The sequence below is a fragment of the Leucopleurus acutus genome (genome assembly GCF_964270905.1).
Source record: "Leucopleurus acutus genome assembly, chromosome: 9".
NCBI lineage: Eukaryota > Metazoa > Chordata > Mammalia > Artiodactyla > Delphinidae > Leucopleurus > Leucopleurus acutus.
The window spans coordinates 28,985,964-29,006,540 of record NC_139144.1 but is presented as its reverse complement, the minus strand read 5'-3'; the positions used below and the strand labels follow the sequence as shown (position 1 = coordinate 29,006,540).

At 35.2% G+C, this 20,577-nt stretch overlaps 1 protein-coding gene across 1 annotated transcript in view; it reads left to right on the top strand.

Annotated features, from left to right (window-relative positions):
- Positions 1-20,577, top strand: part of PCLO (piccolo presynaptic cytomatrix protein) — a gene marked incomplete at both ends in the record, with an annotated part of 365,934 nt that overhangs the window by 209,224 nt on the left and 136,133 nt on the right. The window contains one exon of the mRNA XM_082846518.1: positions 13,559-15,746. Within this exon, the coding sequence (XP_082702644.1) occupies positions 13,559-15,746 (2,188 nt within the window). The remainder of the gene's footprint in view (positions 1-13,558; positions 15,747-20,577) is intronic.

Below are 20,577 nucleotides of genomic sequence, written 5' to 3'. Positions count from 1 at the left end.
GTCATAACTGTTTTAAGTCAGGGAACCACTGGTGCCCTGAGATTTCATTCAGTTTACAGAGATTTGTTTTAACGTATAACTGTTTCTAGAATTAAATATATTGCAAAAAATATTTTTAACTCGGCTATAATGTATAGGTATTTATTTTTACAATTGTGCCCTATGAACTCATCCAAAGAGTTACTTGGAAATCTTTGAAAATACATTTTTAAACAGTATTTTAAAGTTATATTCAAGGCTTCTGTCATTAGAAAGAACAGGCTTTTCCACTTGGTGTATTCATCATTTACTTAACGTATGGCCCTATAGCCTTAATTCAAATGAGCTCTGGGATAGAAGAGATTCAGGTGTCAATATTTTTCCTCGCAGTATTCACTTTGGATTTAGAAGTACAAAATGAAAGATACAGTGGGTTATATAAGTTGTATTATTGAGTGTACCAGCGATACTGATTAACTGTCTAATCGTAAAAGAAGTTGAACAGAATTACCAAATACTCTGAGCCTGAAAAACCCTGAGAGTATTGAGCCTTGGAGCACAATCCAGTAGTTCCTTTTTTCTAATTGGTCACACTCAATGCATACTTTAATATGGAATAATTGTATACAGACTCAAAAATACTGTTTTATTGCACACACAAGGTAGACCATTTTATATACAGGCAATGGTTTTAGCACTTTAGATACTCTGATTCTAAGATGTGAATTTTTAAATTTATTTCTTGGCAAATTTCTAAACACTCTTTGAGTGTTTTAAACTAAAACGAGCTTCTCAATTATAAGCATGAATTACTAAATGTCAGTTGTACTGAAAAGAATAACCTAAGTGATATTCATAGTGTTGTGAGTTTAAGTTTAGCTCAATAATTTCTATATCATTAATTTTCTCACACCAATAAAATTGAAAAAAAATTACACCATACAGTTCGACATAGTAACACTTGTAATTCAGCATGAAAGATCAGTTTTATATTATATGAGATTCTATAGTAACTTCTCCTCTTTCTGGAAGTTCCAGGAAATGTTTCAAAGAGGAGGTTCTGAAACAGGAAGGTGAGATCTCTGTTGGACCATGAAGAGAAAAATGGAGGTTATTCTAAATAGAGGAAACAGATGTGCAAAGGTTCAGGCTGGTGAACAGACATAAAGGAAAGAGGGGGAGGAAGGGGTTTACTATAAGTGAAACTGGAAAGATAAGGAAGGACTAGGTCCCAGGGGATCTGATTTGCTGAGTTCAAGTTTGGATTACTTCCCTTGGCTGTGGGGAGCTTAGACCAAGCCACCATCATTTTTTGTTGACCCTGTGCCCTAGCCCATGGACCTCACCACCCTTGCCTTCCTTACAGTTTATTCTCCGAACTGCACCTAGGGTGATTTTCTAAGTGTACGTCAGATTTTGTCACACACTCTCCAGTAGATTCTCAACAGATTAATCAGGATACACTAGAAATTTCTTAACAAGGACCCATGTGATCCCAACTCACAACCTCATTGGTCACTCCTACACTTACCCCCCTTCTCGCTCTGCTCCAACCACTGACCTTGCCCTTCTTTGGATGTGCCAACCTCATCCCCACCCAGGACCCCTGTTGGGATCTCTCTCTCCCCAGATCTTTGCTTGGCTCGCTCCTGTGTACAGGTTTCTGCTTAAATTTCACTTCCACAAAGAAGCTGTCCTTACCTCACTCTCTAAATGTCTATCAGCATGAATCCCTGCACCCTCTAAATTTGTGTGTATTACTTTTTAAGATATATTTAATCAAATATCATCTTCCTTCTCCAGTAGATCATAACCTCTACAAGATCAGGAATCTTACTTTGTTTGCCTCTGTAGTCCCAAGAGCCTAGAAGAGCACCTGGCACAAAGCAGACCTTCAATATTTATTGAATGAATGTATTAAAGGAAGGATTATAAGCATAGAAGCAATGGGTTAAGACATGCATTAAAAGACTCTGGCTGCTGACCTTTTCATTGCCACAATCTAGACCCATCCTAGCAAGTCCTGTTGATAATCTAAACCGATACCTCCTTTGCTTAAAGTGTCAGTTCCACTTTGTTTATTTTTATGTATTGGGTTGACCAAAAAGTTCGTCTGGGTTTTTCTGTAAGATGTTACGGAATAGATATTTGAAACAACTGAGCACAAGTTAAATAGCATTTAGCTATTAGTCCAGCCACCTTACAGATAAGGAGCAAAGCCCAGAGTAGGCTAGTGCCTTTATCATGGTTCTTTAATAAACCAGTGACCTGGCCAGGGTTAAAATGTTAAACTTGGCGCCTGACAGTTATTCTTTATTAGTCTCTTCTGAGGCTTATGGGACATTTTCTGATTCTTCTCGCTAATTCAGTACCATGCTTGTTGTCTATTTTTTTTTTTTGCGGTACGCGGGCCTCTCACTGTTGTGGCCTCTCCTGTTGCGGAGCACAGGCTCCGGACGCGCAGGCTCAGCGGCCATGGCTCACGGGCCCAGCCGCTCCACGGCATGTGGGATCTTCCCGGACCGGGGCACGAACCCGCGTCCCCTGCATCGGCAGGCGGACTCTCAACCACTGCGCCACCACGGAAGCCCAGACTGTTTTTATGGTTTGTTGCTTTGTCTGCATTTGGTCCTCTTTCCATACTCAGTTATTTTTTTCTTAGTAACTATTTCCCAAGCTTTTTGGAGAGCTTTCATTATTACAAAGTTCTTCCATATGGGTAAAATCTCTCTTCCTGAAGTTTCCAAACATTTGTCTTAATTCTGCAATTTTAAACATTAGAGATTTAAATTTATTCCATTCGTACTCTGTAGGAATCCAACTATCTGAGATCCTTTAACTCTGATTGAGTTTTTCCATCATGGAACTGTCGTTACACCTTTGACACACAAATTTCAAGGCAGGAGTCTATATCATCTGCTTAGTCTTTCACTGACACTTTGAGTTCATGCTTAGCCCTAAGATATCGCATATATTTAATTGGTTAAATTAGCACTAATTAACATAAAATCATAAAATAATACAGAGTGGGCATAACTGGTGCAGGGAGTTATCAGAGATCATTTTATTGAGTTATGTAATATTCCCCTGTGTCTGTAAGAGGTGAGCTATATCTCTTTTCTAGACCTTATCACTCTGATATCAAAGTCACATCCCCAAAGCCAAATTCTATTTTTGACAACTTTATATAACCAAACACTTTTATCTTGTGGTCTGCTTCCTTTTACAAATAGAAAATTTTAACTCTGAGTAAAGATGGAAAAAAAATTACCACGTTTTTACTTGAGTTCTTCTGATTGCTCCCCAGGAAAATTCCCAAGAGATACAACTAAAGTAAATTTAGAAGGTATTCCTTCCCATGGGGCTGGGCTTGCTACTTAGATACCACTTGAAAATAATGTAGTTTCATCATGATTTAGGAAAAGCACAGAAAGGAATAAGCTTTGTAATGAAGAAATGGTATGCACACAGAGATTTTTTTCTAACTTTCATCAGTGGACTTCTTCAATTAAAATGTTTTATGGAAGTCACATAATGAAAAATGAGTGGACACTAGTGGAGAGTGACCAAATCATCTGTAATGATTGAATGAAAGTAACACTACCTTCCCATCACTAAGTCTGGCAATTGTAGATATCCTGTTAATTCTCTTTCCTCACGGTGGGGGGTGGGGGGGTACATTTGGCAGTTTCTGTATTTCCTCAGCAGAAATTTCCTGACTGTCATTAAAGAGCTTCACCTTATGGGTTAGTAGAAAAAAATTTAAATCTCCTAGTAACTGTGTACCTTTCATGGTCTATGAAGTATATAATGGTGCTTCTCTAGAAATTTTAGATTCCTCTTCTTTATAACCATTTTAAAGTTATTCTTTTAGGTAATAAGGCCTTTACTGACTGACCAAATGAAAACCACCCACCTTTCTAGCTCTCTATCCTTATGCCTTTCTTGATTTTTCTCCATATCACATATTATTATCAAAAGTACTATGTCTGTTCCTTTATAATTTCATGTATTGTCTTTCTTCCCCAACCAGAATTTATGGGTGAGCATTTTTGTTAATTATATTCACTGCTGTATCCCCAGTGCCCAGAACGATGCCTGGTTCACAGTAGGTTCTCTATAGCAGTAAATTAATTTGATGAATTAGTGAACAGACCACTTTATCCACCAAACTGCTTTTAATTTGGGGGTGATTCACCAATTCCTTGCTCCCACCTAAAACAAAAAATAGAAACAGGGCTTCCCTGGTGGCGCAGTGGTTGAAAGTCTGCCTGCCGATGCAGGGGACACGGGTTCGTGCCCCGATCCGGGAGGATCCCACATGCCGCGGAGCGGCTGGGCCCGTGAGCCATGGCCGCTGAGCCTGCGCGTCCGGAGCCTGTGCTCTGCAACGGGAGAGGCCACAACAGTGAGAGGCCCGCGTACCGCCAAAAAAAAAAAAAAAAAGAAACAAAGCAAAACAAATAAATAAAATCTTATTCATTCTCCGTACGACACTTCTTGTGTAGTTCAGGGTTACAGTTTTTCCTTCTGCTTTCCCCTGTGTTTTTCTTCTTTTGCTGAACGGTTGACAATGCGCTTTCTCAAATTTATTTCAGTCCAGTATTTTTGTGTGTGTCTGTGGATTACCTCGAGCATCACACCTATGAAACTTTCATAAACCAGAGCACCAAAACGTGTTCCTCATGCTCTTTTTCTTTCTTTTACACAATGAAACTGTTTACATCATGACCCCAGATGATCACAGACGTCAAGAAAGGAGGTTAAACTCACTCTTTTTGCAAAGTATAACTTCCTTGTTCCCACTCACCTCTGCCTGTAAAACTCATTTTGTACAGCTCTTCAGAGCTTCTTTCTATCTGCTAGATTGGATGCCGCCTGACTCAAGTGGATTTTTGCTCAAATAAATTGTTAAAATGTTATTAAAAAAAAAAGGAGGTTAATGTAGCATGTTCTCTACAATATCAGGAGAGAATGTCATAGCCATTGGAAGAAATAGCAGTGTAAATTCAAAGGATTTGTTTGGAACTAGATTTATCATTCCAAGATTTATCTGTCTTCAAAAAAAAAGCAATGATTTTTTTTCTATCAAAAGAAATAGCACATTTTATCAATAATGATACATGCCACTTTTGTGCACTAAAATAAGCTACATTTAAAATGTTGTCACCTCTGTCTGGTCTTAAAATTACATAAACTGCCAAGCGTTAAAACTGTTTTTCCTACCCTTAGACTTGTTGAACAATTTTAGAGCTTTTTTAGTAATAGACAAACTCCTTATTAAAATATTTTTGTTCTAGAGTTTAAGCCAGGATCCTATTGCAAAGCAGATGGTATTCATGAGCTGATTTTTACAAGAATGTGTTTTGCTTCACTGATTGCTGTTTTGATAGCTATTTTTAAGATTTTTAGAACCCTTTAATGTCTATTTCTGAGAGTAATTTCCATAACCTAAATTGAGAAATTTTATTTCTGTCAATTTTATTTCTGTCAGAATATACAGATTTAAGAAATAATGACCATGATAACCAAGTGTGATTTGAAGAATAATATTTTTTAGGGATTGTTTTTCATTACTGTCTTTGGAAAGCAACATAAGAAACCAGTCTATTAAAACTGACTTTGACGAAATAAGCTGTTTTATAATGGTAGTATTTACATATATGAGAGAAAAAGTATTCATATATTAAAGACTGGCTTTCTAAATAGCTGAGGCCTCATTTTTTTCTATAGCTTTTACACCCTCTTCATTGCTAGTACACTTTTCTTATCATATTTCTTCTTTATGATTAAAATCTTGGATATTATTATATATTATTATACTATTATATTATAAAATAGGAAATAGTATGTTAAAGTGTTTTTCAAAATAAATGGCAGTAAAATAATAATTTATGGTCATTATTATTAGGGTCTGATAAAAATCAGATTGAATGTATATATGTAGACAAATGTCGGTGAAAACCAGAAAATTTTTAAATTGATCTCATCAATCTAGTGTTCAGTAGGTAACCTTTGCTATTTCATTTTAATCAGTATCTAAGGATTAATTTCAAAGCAAACCTTTTCAGACTGAAGGGGAGAAAATCAGATTATTTGTGTTATTTTTTCTCAACGTCAACATTTCAAACTATGCCAATAAACATAATTATAAGAAACAGACGTATGTTCCTAAAGTTCAGTGAAAGACCTTTGCTGAAAATGTAACCCTAAATATTAGGAAATACTAGTTTAACATGGGGGAGTTCTGAATTAATAGGGCATTGATTATTACTGACCCAGTTTAAAAACACTGAGCATCATTTAACAGTTATTAGCTTCCTAAGTATTTTATCATAATATTCTTAATTCAGTACACTACCTGCTTTGAACAGTTGTGCAGTTTAAAACTGACTCTACGTAAAGCTACCTACATATTCTCGAAAATACATCCCGTCCCAACAAACAGACATGCACTTTTGTATATTTGTATATTTTTTTTTGTTTGTTTTGTTTTTGCGATACGCGGGCCTCTCACTGTTGTGGCCTCTCCCGTTGCGGAGCGCAGGCTCAGCAGACATGGCTCACGGGCCCAGCCGCTCTGCGGCATGTGGGATCTTCCCGGACCAGGGCACGAACCCGTGTCCCCTGCATCGGCAGGCAAACTCCCAACCACTGCGCCACCAGGGAAGCCCTGTTTATGTTTTTTAAAATTACTACTTATGTAGGATTCTATAATCTGCCACATGTGCTATTACTGAAATAAAATAACAAGCAACTAAAATGATTGTGATACAAAAATTTGGAAAAGTTTTGAGGTATATTGTACATAGTGGCATCAAAATGTATTCCACTAGTTGCTTTACTTTTTCTTGTCACTATGTTCAACATAAAAATACATGTTTGTAATAGACATATATGCCTATACATATACATCTATACATAAGCTAGTTAATACTTTTATAGCCTTATGTAACTAATAAAATAGTTTCAAATTCAGTTGCTTGGTAGAGATCCAAACCATTTCCTTTCTGTAGGTTTTATATTTATTTTATTACATATTTTAAAGATGAGAAATCTGAAGTCCAGGTCAGTGTTCTTTGCACCTCCATACCCACCCAACATTAATTCCACTAGTAGCAAATGAATTTCTTCTATTTAACAGGATTTTCTTTTTGGTCCTCGTCTGTATCTTGACTTATGTGTAGAGTTTGAATTAGGAAAGCACCAGAACAAGTATAGTGAGGTAAATTGAGCCTGAAATGAACTGGCTAAATAAACTGAGGTAACTTAGTCTAAAGCTTTAAACAACAAAGGGAATTTTTATCTATTTTTTTTCTCCTTAAGAACAGATTGCTAGAGATTCAAATTAAAACAGTTGAGATAAGTGATGGTTGAGCACAATGTAAGAAATCTTTAAGCTAAGTTATAGAACTGCTATCTCTATTTATTTTGGTTGAAAAAATTTTATAAGATGACAAATAAAAGCTTAACTTTGTGAAGAACAGTAAATAACCCCTATGAGGGAGTAAACAGTAACATTAGAAGAGTTGAAGCTAAAAGTGATTATACTCATCCTCTCTCCTCCTCCTTCCTCAACTGAATGAAAAAGATACATACGAAAATTGTTTGGGCTCACTGATAAACCATTTTAACTACATAAGTAAATCACTCTTAATAAGTTGGACCACATTTTAATTTCTGACCTGTTGGGTAGTATATTTTAACATGACAGGGACAAGACAAGTCTCCAGTGTTTTTTCTGATGAAACTCAGCCCTAATCACAGAGCTCAGTCTCCGGGCATAGAGGCTACTTTTATGGGTTAGTCATTTACGTTTTAGAAGGTCGAGCTGAAATCACTGTTTAAAGTACTAATAAGCGCTAGTTGTAGAGAGTTTCAGGATACTTCATGAAAGACCCAACATCATGACATTTCTCCTTTTGACATTAATAAATGTGCATGAATTTCTTCAGTGTGTCATAGGTATTAAAATGATAGTAATGTTTCTAATAAAACAATGTTATTTTGTTTAGAATAAGCTTCTTTGCGGCGCTTTCAACCGGTTCTTCCATTTATGGCATGAGCTGATGCCTGTAAATGCTCGCTCAAATGCACTGCCGTCAATAAGCTCAGGTTTCATTAATTATCCATTTGGAAGATCATCTAATCACCCATCCAAGTATACCTCTGTTCTCATGTAACTGAATTTATAGAATTAAGGATTGAAAAGTTAACCTCTTAAAATAACACTTAGAAAAAATATTGTTGAATTTACATAAGTCCATGCATGAGCTTTGTCATCTTAGAAGACCAAAAAAAAATATTTCTTGCCACTTAATTTAATTGCCATCCTTTACCAGTTCTTAATAGCACTGTCTTCTAAAGAACCAGATGGTTCTCCAGTTCATATGGAAGAAGGACCATGGTCCTCCTTGCCAAGGAAATTTTGTTGTTTAATTTAACCTGGGGGAAGCTATTCATGTGATTTAGGTTTATGAAAAATAACTATTTTTATTTACTGCACTCATGTAGGTCAAAGCAGCTTGGAAGTATTTTAATGTCATGTTCCTAGGTTTTATAGGCCAGAGGATAATAAATCAATGAGAAAGGAACAAAAAACAATAACAGAGATTCCTGTGATTTTGTGGTTAGGCATTTCAAGAGTCTAAACATAAATTATCTTTATTATCTCAAGATAATTTAGTAAAGAGTGTGCCACTATTAAAAGGTCATGATGTTTCTCATAGCTTTAGGTAAGTAGTTATTGAATCATTCCTTAAATTGCTAATGATCTGAAGTGCTGGAAAACATATCACATAGTAATCAATCATCATTCTAATACTCCATGTACAAAACTGTAGCATAATTAGAGATTTACATTTTACAGCATTTGAAATACAGTTATTTTTGTTCTGAATACAATTATTTTTGTTCTGATGAGAGATTGTCAATGAGAAATGCAAATGAGGAGATATTTTTGGAAGCGTTGGAATCACTACAATCCCTCTTTGTGGATCAATAATTTGTTCTCAAAATGAAGTAAGTCACAGGCAGGCTATACTATAATATTCAGCATGCTGAAAAAAAAGCAGGTGGAAGAGATGTATCTTACTTTTTAAATATACATTTATGTTTTAGGGTAAGTTTTCAAGTTAATTCTTGGAAATTTTTATTAACTTTAATTTTCCACTTCAGATTGCTCGTATAAACCATTAACACATTTTCTGGTAAAGGGATGTAGTCGTTATCTTGTGGTAGCATGTTAGAACTGTAAATGAATTTGGCCTTGAAGAAGGAGTCAACGTTAGATAGTTCTTCATAGCATTCCGTCTCCTAGTCCAGCAGCACTATGTAAAAGTTAAATGGTATAGAACTGAGAAAATAGGAGGTATCTGTGTTTATTTTCCAGTGATCTGATCTGATTTTAATTCTTATGCTATCATGTTTTCATAGCCTTTAGGTTAGTCAGTGCTTTTAAATTACTTCTTTGTTTCTCTTTATACTCACTGGTTACCAAACCTTGTTTCTGCTTAGCTAAGAGCATATAGGCAAAATACGTTTTGCTGCCCCAATAAATTTTTGAAGTAATAACTACAAAAAGAGTGATTTTAAACATAGTAATAACTGGATGTTGGGAGATTAAAAGGAAAAGAAAAAGGAGGTCATCAGTACCTTTAAGCATTTTCTTTTCTCTTAGGAAAATGATCAAGAAAACGTAATTTTGAATGAAGCAACACACCAGTGAAGAAATATATCTGTAGTCTTGCACAGAAATGTGTTTTTCTAATGAAAATGTAAAATCTAGAAATAACAAAGATGGATGGATGGGAGGGATAGAAGGTAGAAGGGAGGAGGGAGAAATACATATACATATGTATAAAAAATGATCACCTTAAAAACTTCTAAGAGGGCTTTCTAAAATACCTTATACAGATTTTAGGAGAAAAGAAATTAATCTGTTTGGGACATTCCAGAAAATAGAAGGCAATACGTGTTGCACAGACTGACATCTCTGATGCGTCTGTCCAGTGAGGTGGAAACTAGTTTTCTGCTTGGCTGCCAGCCCAAGAGCAGTGACTTTCAGCAAGCAAACAAGACAAATTGGGGCAAGAGGCACGTCAAGGAAAAGCTTAAAGATGCCTGATGAAATATTGAGTGCCGCTTTCACAATATTAATTGGAGAACATTTTTGCCTCTGCTACTAGACTTTGAAAAATAACTTGTGTGTAACTTTTAAATATGTTCTATTACTTTGTTTTTATTTTCTGACTAATAACGTCTTGTGTTTCAGTTTCTCACTTTTTTCTAGCTACTAGAATATTACAATAATTAAACAACTACTTAAAAAAACAATTTCAAGTACATTCACGAATGGTAAATTCTCTCCCATAGCTGTAGAGACTCAAGACTGTTTATTGATAAAGGTCTTTATATTTTTTCAGTGATTCGGTGATATTTTCATAGCAATGATGATACTGCTTGTTTTGAGTTTGATTCATGGAAATAGTTATGAAATTATTCCACAGTACTCTAGTTGAAGAAATTTGATGGCTTTATTTTGTGTGTGCCAGGCACTGTGCCTTATTGCAATGCCTAGTGGATTCTAGATGTTTTATCAGTTTTTAAAGTATTTTTCCATGAGTGGTATCATTTAGAATTTCATTTTCACAGGTCACTCCTCCGTTGTCTTTCATTTTTCTTGTATATCTTAAAGCAATAGAAATTACTGAGCCCTTGCACTCAACATTTGGAATGTTTTAGCTGTGTGTAGGGGTAAGGGTGGGATGGTGGTAAATAATGGGTCTGTTTTGGGAGCACATTATTAATGATACAATGTATAGGATAGAATGCTGAATATTTTTATATTCAACTGCTATTTTGTGTCAAAACTGGAAACTGTAGATGTTGGGGTAGAGAGATCCCTGGAAGGTGAATTAATGCTTTCATTGACATTTCAGAGAGTGAAACTCTGCTTCTAGTCCTTTTTCAAGGAAGGACGTGTAGTCATATTTTCCAGCTTGCAGCCTTGTGTTTATCTTACAGCTTCATCTTCATCCTCCATCCTAACTTTACAAAGTTAAAGGAGTATGCTAACCAGTGTTCATATATTTTATTTCTTTGTTTGTTTGCGGTACGTGGGCGTCTCACTGCTGTGGCCTCTGCCGTTGCGGAGCGCAAGCTCAGCGCCCATGGCTCACGGGCCCAGCCGCTCCGCGGCATGTGGGATCTTCCCGGTCCGGGGCACGAACCCGTGTCCCCTGCATCGGCAGGCGGACTCTCAACCACTGTGCCACCAGGGAAGCCCTCGTGCGCATTTTTAACCTCCTTTGGTAGGGAGAATTCTTACTTTCAAAGTAAGACTTTTCAAATGTCTTCATATTATGCAATGCCATTACACTTTCAAAGTAATACACTTAAACGCTCTTTCTCAAACAATTTCACAACCACAATCATGTAGTACACATGAACATCTTAAATTTGAAAACTCTTAATGCATATACCAAATCTTCCATATGCTAGTCTAGGAAAAGAAACAATCATTAATTTCAGCCTCCTATTGACCTCCATTATATTCAGAGAACTGAGAAGATTATTGTGAAAAAACTTTTTAAAAACAGAAGACATATATTTGTTAGTATTTTGGAAAATTATTAAGTAGTAAGATTTTAATTTTATTATGGTCAGTTGATATTAAAAAGCATAATAACGTGCCTTCTTTTATTAAAAAAACAATTTTTAAAAATATTTGGAATATGAATTTACCAAATTCCACAGTTTTCTGTGGAAATAAGGGGATTTTATAAGGAAATAATACTTAATGGATGCCTACAATGAGTACTAAATATTTTACACAGAGGTCTCATTTGCTCTTCATAACAACCCTATGACTTGATTGTGAGTATTAAATACAATGAAAATAATTGAGGGTGAGAGAGAATAAATAGCATGCCAAACAGCTGCTTTTGTGGTTCCAATTCCCCTTGAGATTTCTCTGTGAGGATGAATAAGCTATGATTTCAAAATCACTCTGCCATATTTTACAAACTCACAACATTTATTCATTGTGAATTTGCATTCAGATATTTAAAATTTCAGAAATACACATAAACCTCAATTGACCTTTAGGATATTGCTTCTGATTATTTCTACTAAACAATTAGGTCGATAAATGGAGCAGAAAAATAACAGAAAACATTTAAAAAACACCAAGGTAACAAATTTGGGAGTAGTAAAAAGGCAATAAAAGTTCACGGTCTTGGGCTTCCCTGGCGGCGCAGTGGTTGAGATTCCGCCTGCCGATGCAGGGGACACGGGTTCGTGCCCCGGTCCGCGAAGATCCCACATGCTGCGGAGCAGCTGGGCCCGTGAGCCATGGTCGCTGAGCTTGCGCGTCCAGAGCCTGTGCTCCACAGTGGGAGAGGCCACAACAGTGAGAGGCCCGCGTACTGCAAAACAAAAAACAAAAAACAGGGTCTTGGACAAATATGATATAATTAATTAGACATAATTCCCATATACTTTTTGTTATTTTGGGGTCCTTGATTTTTAGTGATTGGGAAAAAGGGAAGAATTAAGGTCTTTGTATTATTAGTAAGAAGAAAAAAGTAAAGAATATGCAACTAGAAGGCAGAAGGCCTGAGATCTAGTTGTGAATATGCTGCTACATGGTTGGGTAACTGAGTATATCAGCTTATTTTAATTATAGTCAAAATGAACTCTCATGTCTTCTGATATTCTAAAATTGTATGATTCTCAAGACCAGTGATTCTTAGAATGCAAGTTTATGACAAATTAACCAAATAAAATTGAAAATATCTGACAGCTCACTGATAAACTTTATCTGATTTTTTTTTAAGATTTTAATGAGTTTTTGAATTGTTTGTAGTCACTTCCTTTTGCTTCATGTAGAAGTTACTAAAGCATTTAGAAGAAGCTGAAATTACTAAAGAATAATAGCATTGAAAGAAAATAGAAAACTCAAATAGTCAGAAAAATATTGCAAGATTAAATAGGAAATTGGTTCAGATAACTCTTGGGGAAAAAGAGACAGTAGCAAATGAGAGGATTTCATTTCAAAACATTTCATGATTGGAATAGGAATTACAGTCACTTCAGGGGGTGAAAGTAGGAATGGGAAGATAGAAGCAAACAATTGAACAGCACAATGAGCATCGTCAACAAATATAACTTAACCTTCAGATAGTTAACACGAACGCTCTGGGCATACCTTCAGTAAGTAATACTATGTATATTCAATAGGATGGAAAATGAGTTTTTAAGAGTTCTCCTGAGAGTCTAACTAAAATATAATCCTGCCTAGCAGTGTACTCTGTGCTTGATTTCAGAACTCACTTCTAATGTTACAAAGTTGTAATAATAATCAATTTACCAAGAAGAGGAAAATTATTTTTCAGTTAACTGCATTTGTGACTAATACTTGAAATTATGTGTAGAATTTTAATTTTATTATGCACTCATAGCTAAAACATATATGAACTCACTTTTATTTAAATGTAAATTATGGTTTTTTTGACCTTTTACTTTTTTTCGTTGATGATAAAGTATTTTGTTAAGTATTTTGTTTACTTAATTACAGACAAAAGGTTCTCAAACCACGACACCCTCTGGCACTCAGAAAAAAGTGAAGAGAACTCTGCCAAACCCACCTCCCGAGGAGACCTCCACAGGAACTCAGTCAACATACAGCACTGTGGGCACAGTTTCCAGGAGAAGGATCTGCAGAACCAACACGATGGCACGAGCCAAGATTCTCCAGGATATAGACAGAGAGCTCGATCTTGTGGAGAGGGAATCTGCAAAACTTAGAAAGAAACAAGCAGAACTTGATGAGGAAGAGAAGGAGATTGATGCCAAGTTACGGTACCTGGAAATGGGGATTAACAGGAGGAAAGAGGCATTGTTAAAGGAGAGGGAAAAGAGAGAAAGAGCCTACCTCCAGGGAGTAGCTGAGGATCGTGATTACATGTCTGACAGTGAGGTCAGCAGCACCAGGCCCGCCCGAATCGAGAGTCAGCATGGCATAGAGCGACCGAGGACTGCTCCCCAAACTGAGTTCAGCCAGTTTATACCACCACAAACCCAAACAGAATCTCAGCTAGTCCCTCCTACAAGTCCTTATACCCAATACCAATACTCTTCCCCTGCTCTTCCTACCCAAGCACCCACCCCGTACACCCAACAATCCCACTTCCAGCAACAGACTCTGTACCATCAGGAAGTTTCACCTTATCAGACTCAGCCAGCCTTCCAAGCTGTGGCAACGATGTCCTTCACACCTCAAGCTCAACCTACACCAACACCACAACCTGCTTATCAGTTACCATCACAGATGATGGTAATACAACAAAAGCCCCGGCAAACTGCGTTATATTTGGAGCCCAAGATAACTTCAAACTATGAGGTGATTCGCAACCAACCCCTGATGATAGCACCTGTTTCTACTGATAATACATATGCTGTTTCCCACCTTGGTAGTAAGTACAACAGCTTAGACTTGAGAATAGGATTGGAGGAAAGAAGTAGCATGGCAAGCAGCCCAATATCAAGCATATCTGCAGATTCTTTCTATGCAGATATTGACCATCATACTCCACGAAATTATGTCTTAATTGATGACATTGGCGAGATTACAAAAGGAACAGCCGCTTTAAGCACTGCATTTAGCCTTCATGAAAAAGATCTGTCAAAAACAGACCGTCTCCTTCGAACCACTGAGACACGTAGGTCTCAAGAAGTGACAGATTTCCTAGCACCTCTGCAGACTTCTTCCAGATTGCATAGTTATGTGAAAGCAGAGGAAGACCCGATGGAGGATCCTTATGAGTTAAAGCTTCTGAAACATCAGATTAAACAAGAATTCCGTAGAGGGGCAGAGAGCTTAGATCACCTCGCTGGTCTTTCCCATTATTACCATGCCGATACTAGCTATAGACATTTTCCAAAATCTGAAAAGTATAGCATTAGTAGACTCACACTTGAAAAACAAGCAGCAAAACAACTACCAGCAGCCATACTTTATCAAAAGCAGTCAAAGCACAAGAAATCACTAATTGACCCTAAAATGTCCAAATTTTCACCTATTCAAGAAAGTAGAGACCTTGAGCCTGATTATTCGAGCTATATGACTTCTAGCAGTTCATCTATTGGTGGCATTTCTTCCAGGTCAAGGCTTCTTCAAGATGATATCACTTTTGGCCTCAGAAAAAATATTACAGACCAACACAAATTTTTGGGATCATCTCTTGGCACAGGGCTGGGCACATTAGGAAATACCATACGGTCAGCTCTGCAGGATGAAGCAGATAAGCCATACAGCAGTGGCAGCAGGTCCAGACCTTCTTCCAGACCTTCCTCTGTCTATGGGCTTGATTTATCAATTAAAAGAGATTCTTCCAGCTCTTCTCTAAGACTGAAAGCTCAAGAGGCGGAAGCTCTAGATGTTTCCTTTAGTCATGCATCACCCTCTGGCAGAACTAAGCCTACCAGTTTGCCGATTAGCCAGAGTAGAGGAAGAATACCAATTGTGGCCCAGAATTCTGAAGAGGAAAGTCCACTCAGTCCTGTTGGCCAGCCAATGGGAATGGCCAGGGCTGCAGCTGGACCCCTGCCACCAATATCTGCAGACACCAGGGATCAGTTTGGATCAAGTCACTCATTGCCTGAAGTTCAACAACACATGAGAGAAGAATCACGGACTCGAGGCTACGATCGTGACATAGCTTTCATCATGGATGACTTCCAACATGCCATGTCAGACAGTGAAGGTAAATTGGGCCTCAAACTACCTTGTTACTCTCAAAACTCAAACTCTTGTGTTTCTGCATGTTTAATTTTCCTACTCCAAGGACGTATTCTACTTTTCTTGGTGCGTCTTTTGCATGTTTACTTCTATTTTATTTCTTGTAAATGGAAATTTTATCTTGTGTATAGATTTCGTAGCATGCTCTTCTTTATTTCTTTTTAGTTTATTCTTTTACTGTTGTTTCTTGGTGGTTTGCTTGATTTGTTTGGTGTCCACTTTTCCAAAACCATTACCAAATAATTGTGTCAATAAAATATGGTCATCCTTTAAATCTATAGTTGGAAATATTTTCATTGTATGTTTCTTTTATTTTTTTTAAAAGGCATTTTTAAAGTTATTAGTTTCTTTCAGTTTGTGAAATGATTAAGGTTTTGAGCCATTAAGTACTATTCTGCTAGACTCTGTAATAGAAAATTATTTATGTCATTTTGTGAGATCAGTGTTCGTTAATTCAGAGAATGTTCTCTTTTTGAGAACTTTCAAATAAGTCCTTAATGTTAACATAATGTAGAGTTTTATAATTCTACTTAAATAAAAGGTTTGTATTTTAATCTCTCTCATTATAAATGTCATAATTGACAAGTTTGTACATTTTGCATTACATACTAGAAAGCTTAGTACTAAGTATGGTTTTGACAATAAATAACAGTATTATCCACATGCTTGTCAATATGTATGAAGCATTGTTTAGATTTTAAAATTGGAAATTTGTACACTGCTTTTGTGAATTTAGCTATTTGAGCTGAAGCCTTCCTTGTGTGTTCAGTTAGCCTTTTCCATGGCTTTGCTTTTTGCATTATTCCATTTTTTTTTTACCTAAATTGTCATTACTGGTTTTTCATATTGAACAAGAGATTTATGGCAAGTACATACTTAACTAAAAACTGGTTCATGGTAATTTTCTTTGTTTAATCATATAGAACCATAAGGATTTTAGAAAATGACCTAGACCAAGTCTAAATTTGAAGACAGGGTTGGACAGGTACAGAGATGTGAAGTCTTGCCCATGCCAAGAGGACTCATGACACTTGGTTCTTTTTTTTTTCCCCCCTCTGTGGTATACATTTGAATGTAGGAGTGGTTTGAGTCCTAAAAATAAAATATTTCTCATCAAATAAAAATGTATTACTTCATGGCTTTAGAGAGTGCAAAACACTTAGTTAACATGAACATCTCTTATTTTAAATCTAACATTTTCCCTGAGGACTTAGAGGAAAATATGTTTTCATGAAAAGGATTTTCTTTCTTCTGTATCTAGACACCAATATGATTTTAGAAGTTCAAATGTAGGTTTGATCAGGACTGAGGTAATCACTGGATCTGAAGGAGGAGAGACTGCTTTTTCTAGTGAAATTCCAAGAGACTATTCACTTCCTGATTTGTTTTATTCTCTACAGGCTATTGGATTGACCATTTTTTATTGATAACCAGCCAATTAAATAAAACACTCTGTGTGTTTATTTTTATTTAACCGATTGTTTGAATCAATCTACATAGTTAAGTAAGTTATATAATGCAGGAATGTTTACTTTTTTTCACAATCCACATTTTACACACATTATATATGTATATAAATATATATATAAAATGACTGCTACAGAAGAATAAAAAGGCTCTTCAATAATTGTATCTGTAAAATAGCAAAATAAAAACTAACAGGTCAATCACATAACTAAACACCTAAAATCTGTGTGTGCATGATGAACATATACCTGGAGAGAATTTGACAAATTAATTTATTCATCACAGATGTTTTGCCATCATGGTTCCAGACATACAGATGTTTCTAGATATTCCAAAATACGGCAGTCATTTACGTACAACCATGTAAAAATAACCAAATTTTTATTTCTCATTTATATGTTCGGATGATGTGTACTCATAGTCATCAAAGACTATGAAAACTTGATAAAATATTAAGACACATCAAAAAATACTTATCAAATACAATTTGGTAAGTATTTGGAAATATCATCAGCTTAAAAAAAAGCATGCTAATCTCCAGGAAATTATTTAAACTAATTTGGATGAGACATCATGCAGCATACAAAATTATGAAATATGTAACGATGACACCAGAGAAGTAAACAATTACAATGAAATTTACACAAAGTCAAATTGAGTTAAAATGTATTTTTAAATTAAGCAGACAAGAAATTTAGTCATAAAAATCATGTTGATATAGAATTCTACAAAGAAAAACTATAACAAACTGAATTACATATGTAATATTATGTGTGTGAATTGTAGTGATTATCTTTAAAAGATGTATGTTTTAAAATGTTATCTATTTTCTTTGTGTTTATATATCATAAGCATATCACTTTTCTTCTGGTGAACAGTGGTCTGCTTTTCTTTTGAAATCTTGGATTCCTTGGGTAATTAAGAAAAAAAAGTAGAAAATATTCTTTCCAATTACATAACTCAAGACATTATAAACTCACGAAATATTAGGGGTTTTTAAAATAAAAATTAACCACATATATACTATATCTGTGTTTGAATGATACTAAAACAACTTTGAAAAGTATAACATTCCAACAGGCTATTTAGTATCATGTAAACAAAGCAAATTTAACTGATTTCAAATTTTTGTGCTTTCTGTGAACTCAAACTCTAGCTTATAGACAACAGGATGTTTTTCAGATGTATTCTGTATAACTCCAATTAATTTTGAAATATCCCATTTGAGGTATAATCTAGGTAGGCATAATTTATGTTGCTTACTATTTATGACCATCAGCTTGAAGTCTACAACTTAATATTCATTCATGGTTAAGAGAAAAACTAAACTAGAAACAGTCAAGTTGTATTTCTACAACCGCAAATATTTTGTTGAAAACATTCTTTCAAAATATACTCCATGTAAAAAGAGAAAAAAAGCATCGGTATATACAGTCTTTAAAAAAAATTCCAATGAATATTTCATACAGAATAGAAGTAAGCTGTTCGTATAACTATTGTTACAGTCAATAATGTGAATAATGCTAGACCCCAAAATAGCTTTCTTGCGTTTTACATTTAAGAAAAGAAAATATCAGTGGCTTAAAATGATGGGATGTTAATCTCCAGCAAAATTATTTAATTTGGAAAATATTATTATTATTATAAAATTTAGTTTTTAAAGTTCGGATCTACCATGGCAGATCAGACAATTGCAGTTATAAACAATTAGCAATTAAGTCCAACTTGCTGTAAATGATGAAGACAGAATCCAATATAAGAGCAGATTTATATAATCTGGTCTTTCTTCGTTGATCTATAAATTCCTATGCAAAACATGCTAGCCATCCTAACTTGGTTACATATAGAGTGATTATAAGACATAACACAATCAAAGTATGTCATCAGAATTGGAAATAAATTGACAAAATTTATATATCAGGTTGAGATTCTGCCTTATCTGTATAGACACAACCAAGGAAACATTTTAAAGGATTGTTATTTTAAATGCATTAAGCAAAGTTGTATATTCAAGTGAAATCATGTAGTGCATTATCCAAGATAGTCATTTATTAAAATCAGTATAGACTATTTTTTATGAGAAACATGTAATAAAGATATACAAAAATTAATATAAAATGATGTTTGTTGATAATCTAATAAGTTTTAGAGATTAAATAATGGATTTTCTATTTACTTATCAACTTTATATTAAATATTTCTTTCATAAATTTAGTCACTTGGTGTCAAAACTATGAAAAACCATAATAAATATCGAGTAGATTGTGAGAAAAGATTGTGTAACTGTTAATGAGATTCAAGGGACAAATTAATATTTATTTTAACATGTGCTTATCATAATTAGGATATTTAGCTTTCTTTAGTTGATGACTAATTTTCCTGTGTTTCATTCATTTCCTGAATATTTAATGAATATTATGACATTTGCAAGGCATTGTTTTTAGTATTGAGGGAGAAAAAAAAAACAACAAAAGAAGACATGAGCCTTACCCTCAAGCAGCTTAGAGTCTAATAGGGGAGATCAGATAAGTACATATGCAGCCACAAACCAGGTATGTATCGTATTTCCTCAAATCTAAGACTGACTAAATTATGACACATCATCTATCATTCTGTGTTTATTCGGGGAAAGTGCTGTGGTTAATCAGTGGCCTTGACCAAGATCACGGGAGGTGTAGAGGTGAGTAATGCTGTATATGCTGTGGGTTTGCCAGCCCTGCCAGTAAAAAGCTAATGGAAATTGCCTGGGAAAAAGTCTTGGGAGAAAGTAGTAGAAGAGAAGTCAGTGATGTAGACAGAAAGAGAAGTGTAATGAGATAGAGAGGAACACTCAATAGTACGGCATTGTAGAAGCTAGAGTTTCAAGAAGGCATAGGTTGATAGCATCATCAACAGGTCTTTCAGGATGAGCACCTGAGAAGGGGTACTCTATCTGCCATTTAGGAAGCACGAATGTATTTCCAGAGGCTATTAATTAGGGATCCTTTTACAAAGAATAAAATTACATAAAGTCAAATTCTGTATATTAGGTAAACAATGATTTGGGGGCACTAAATAAGAAAAAGACCTTGGAAGTACCAAGAACTGAATGGGGTGAAAATTTTTAAATAATATTTATATACTCAAATATGGTTGTATTTTTTAAACAGTATTTTAAGATGTCAAGTTTTGGCACATTTTAAGTACAAAAAGCAGTCAACCAACTCTTTAATTCCAAAATCTGTGATCCCACAGAAAATAATTATTTAATTTTTAATGAAAAATGCTAATAGATATATTTTTAGTATTAGGCTACCAGATGATTATGGCACACATGTTCCTAGCAATGA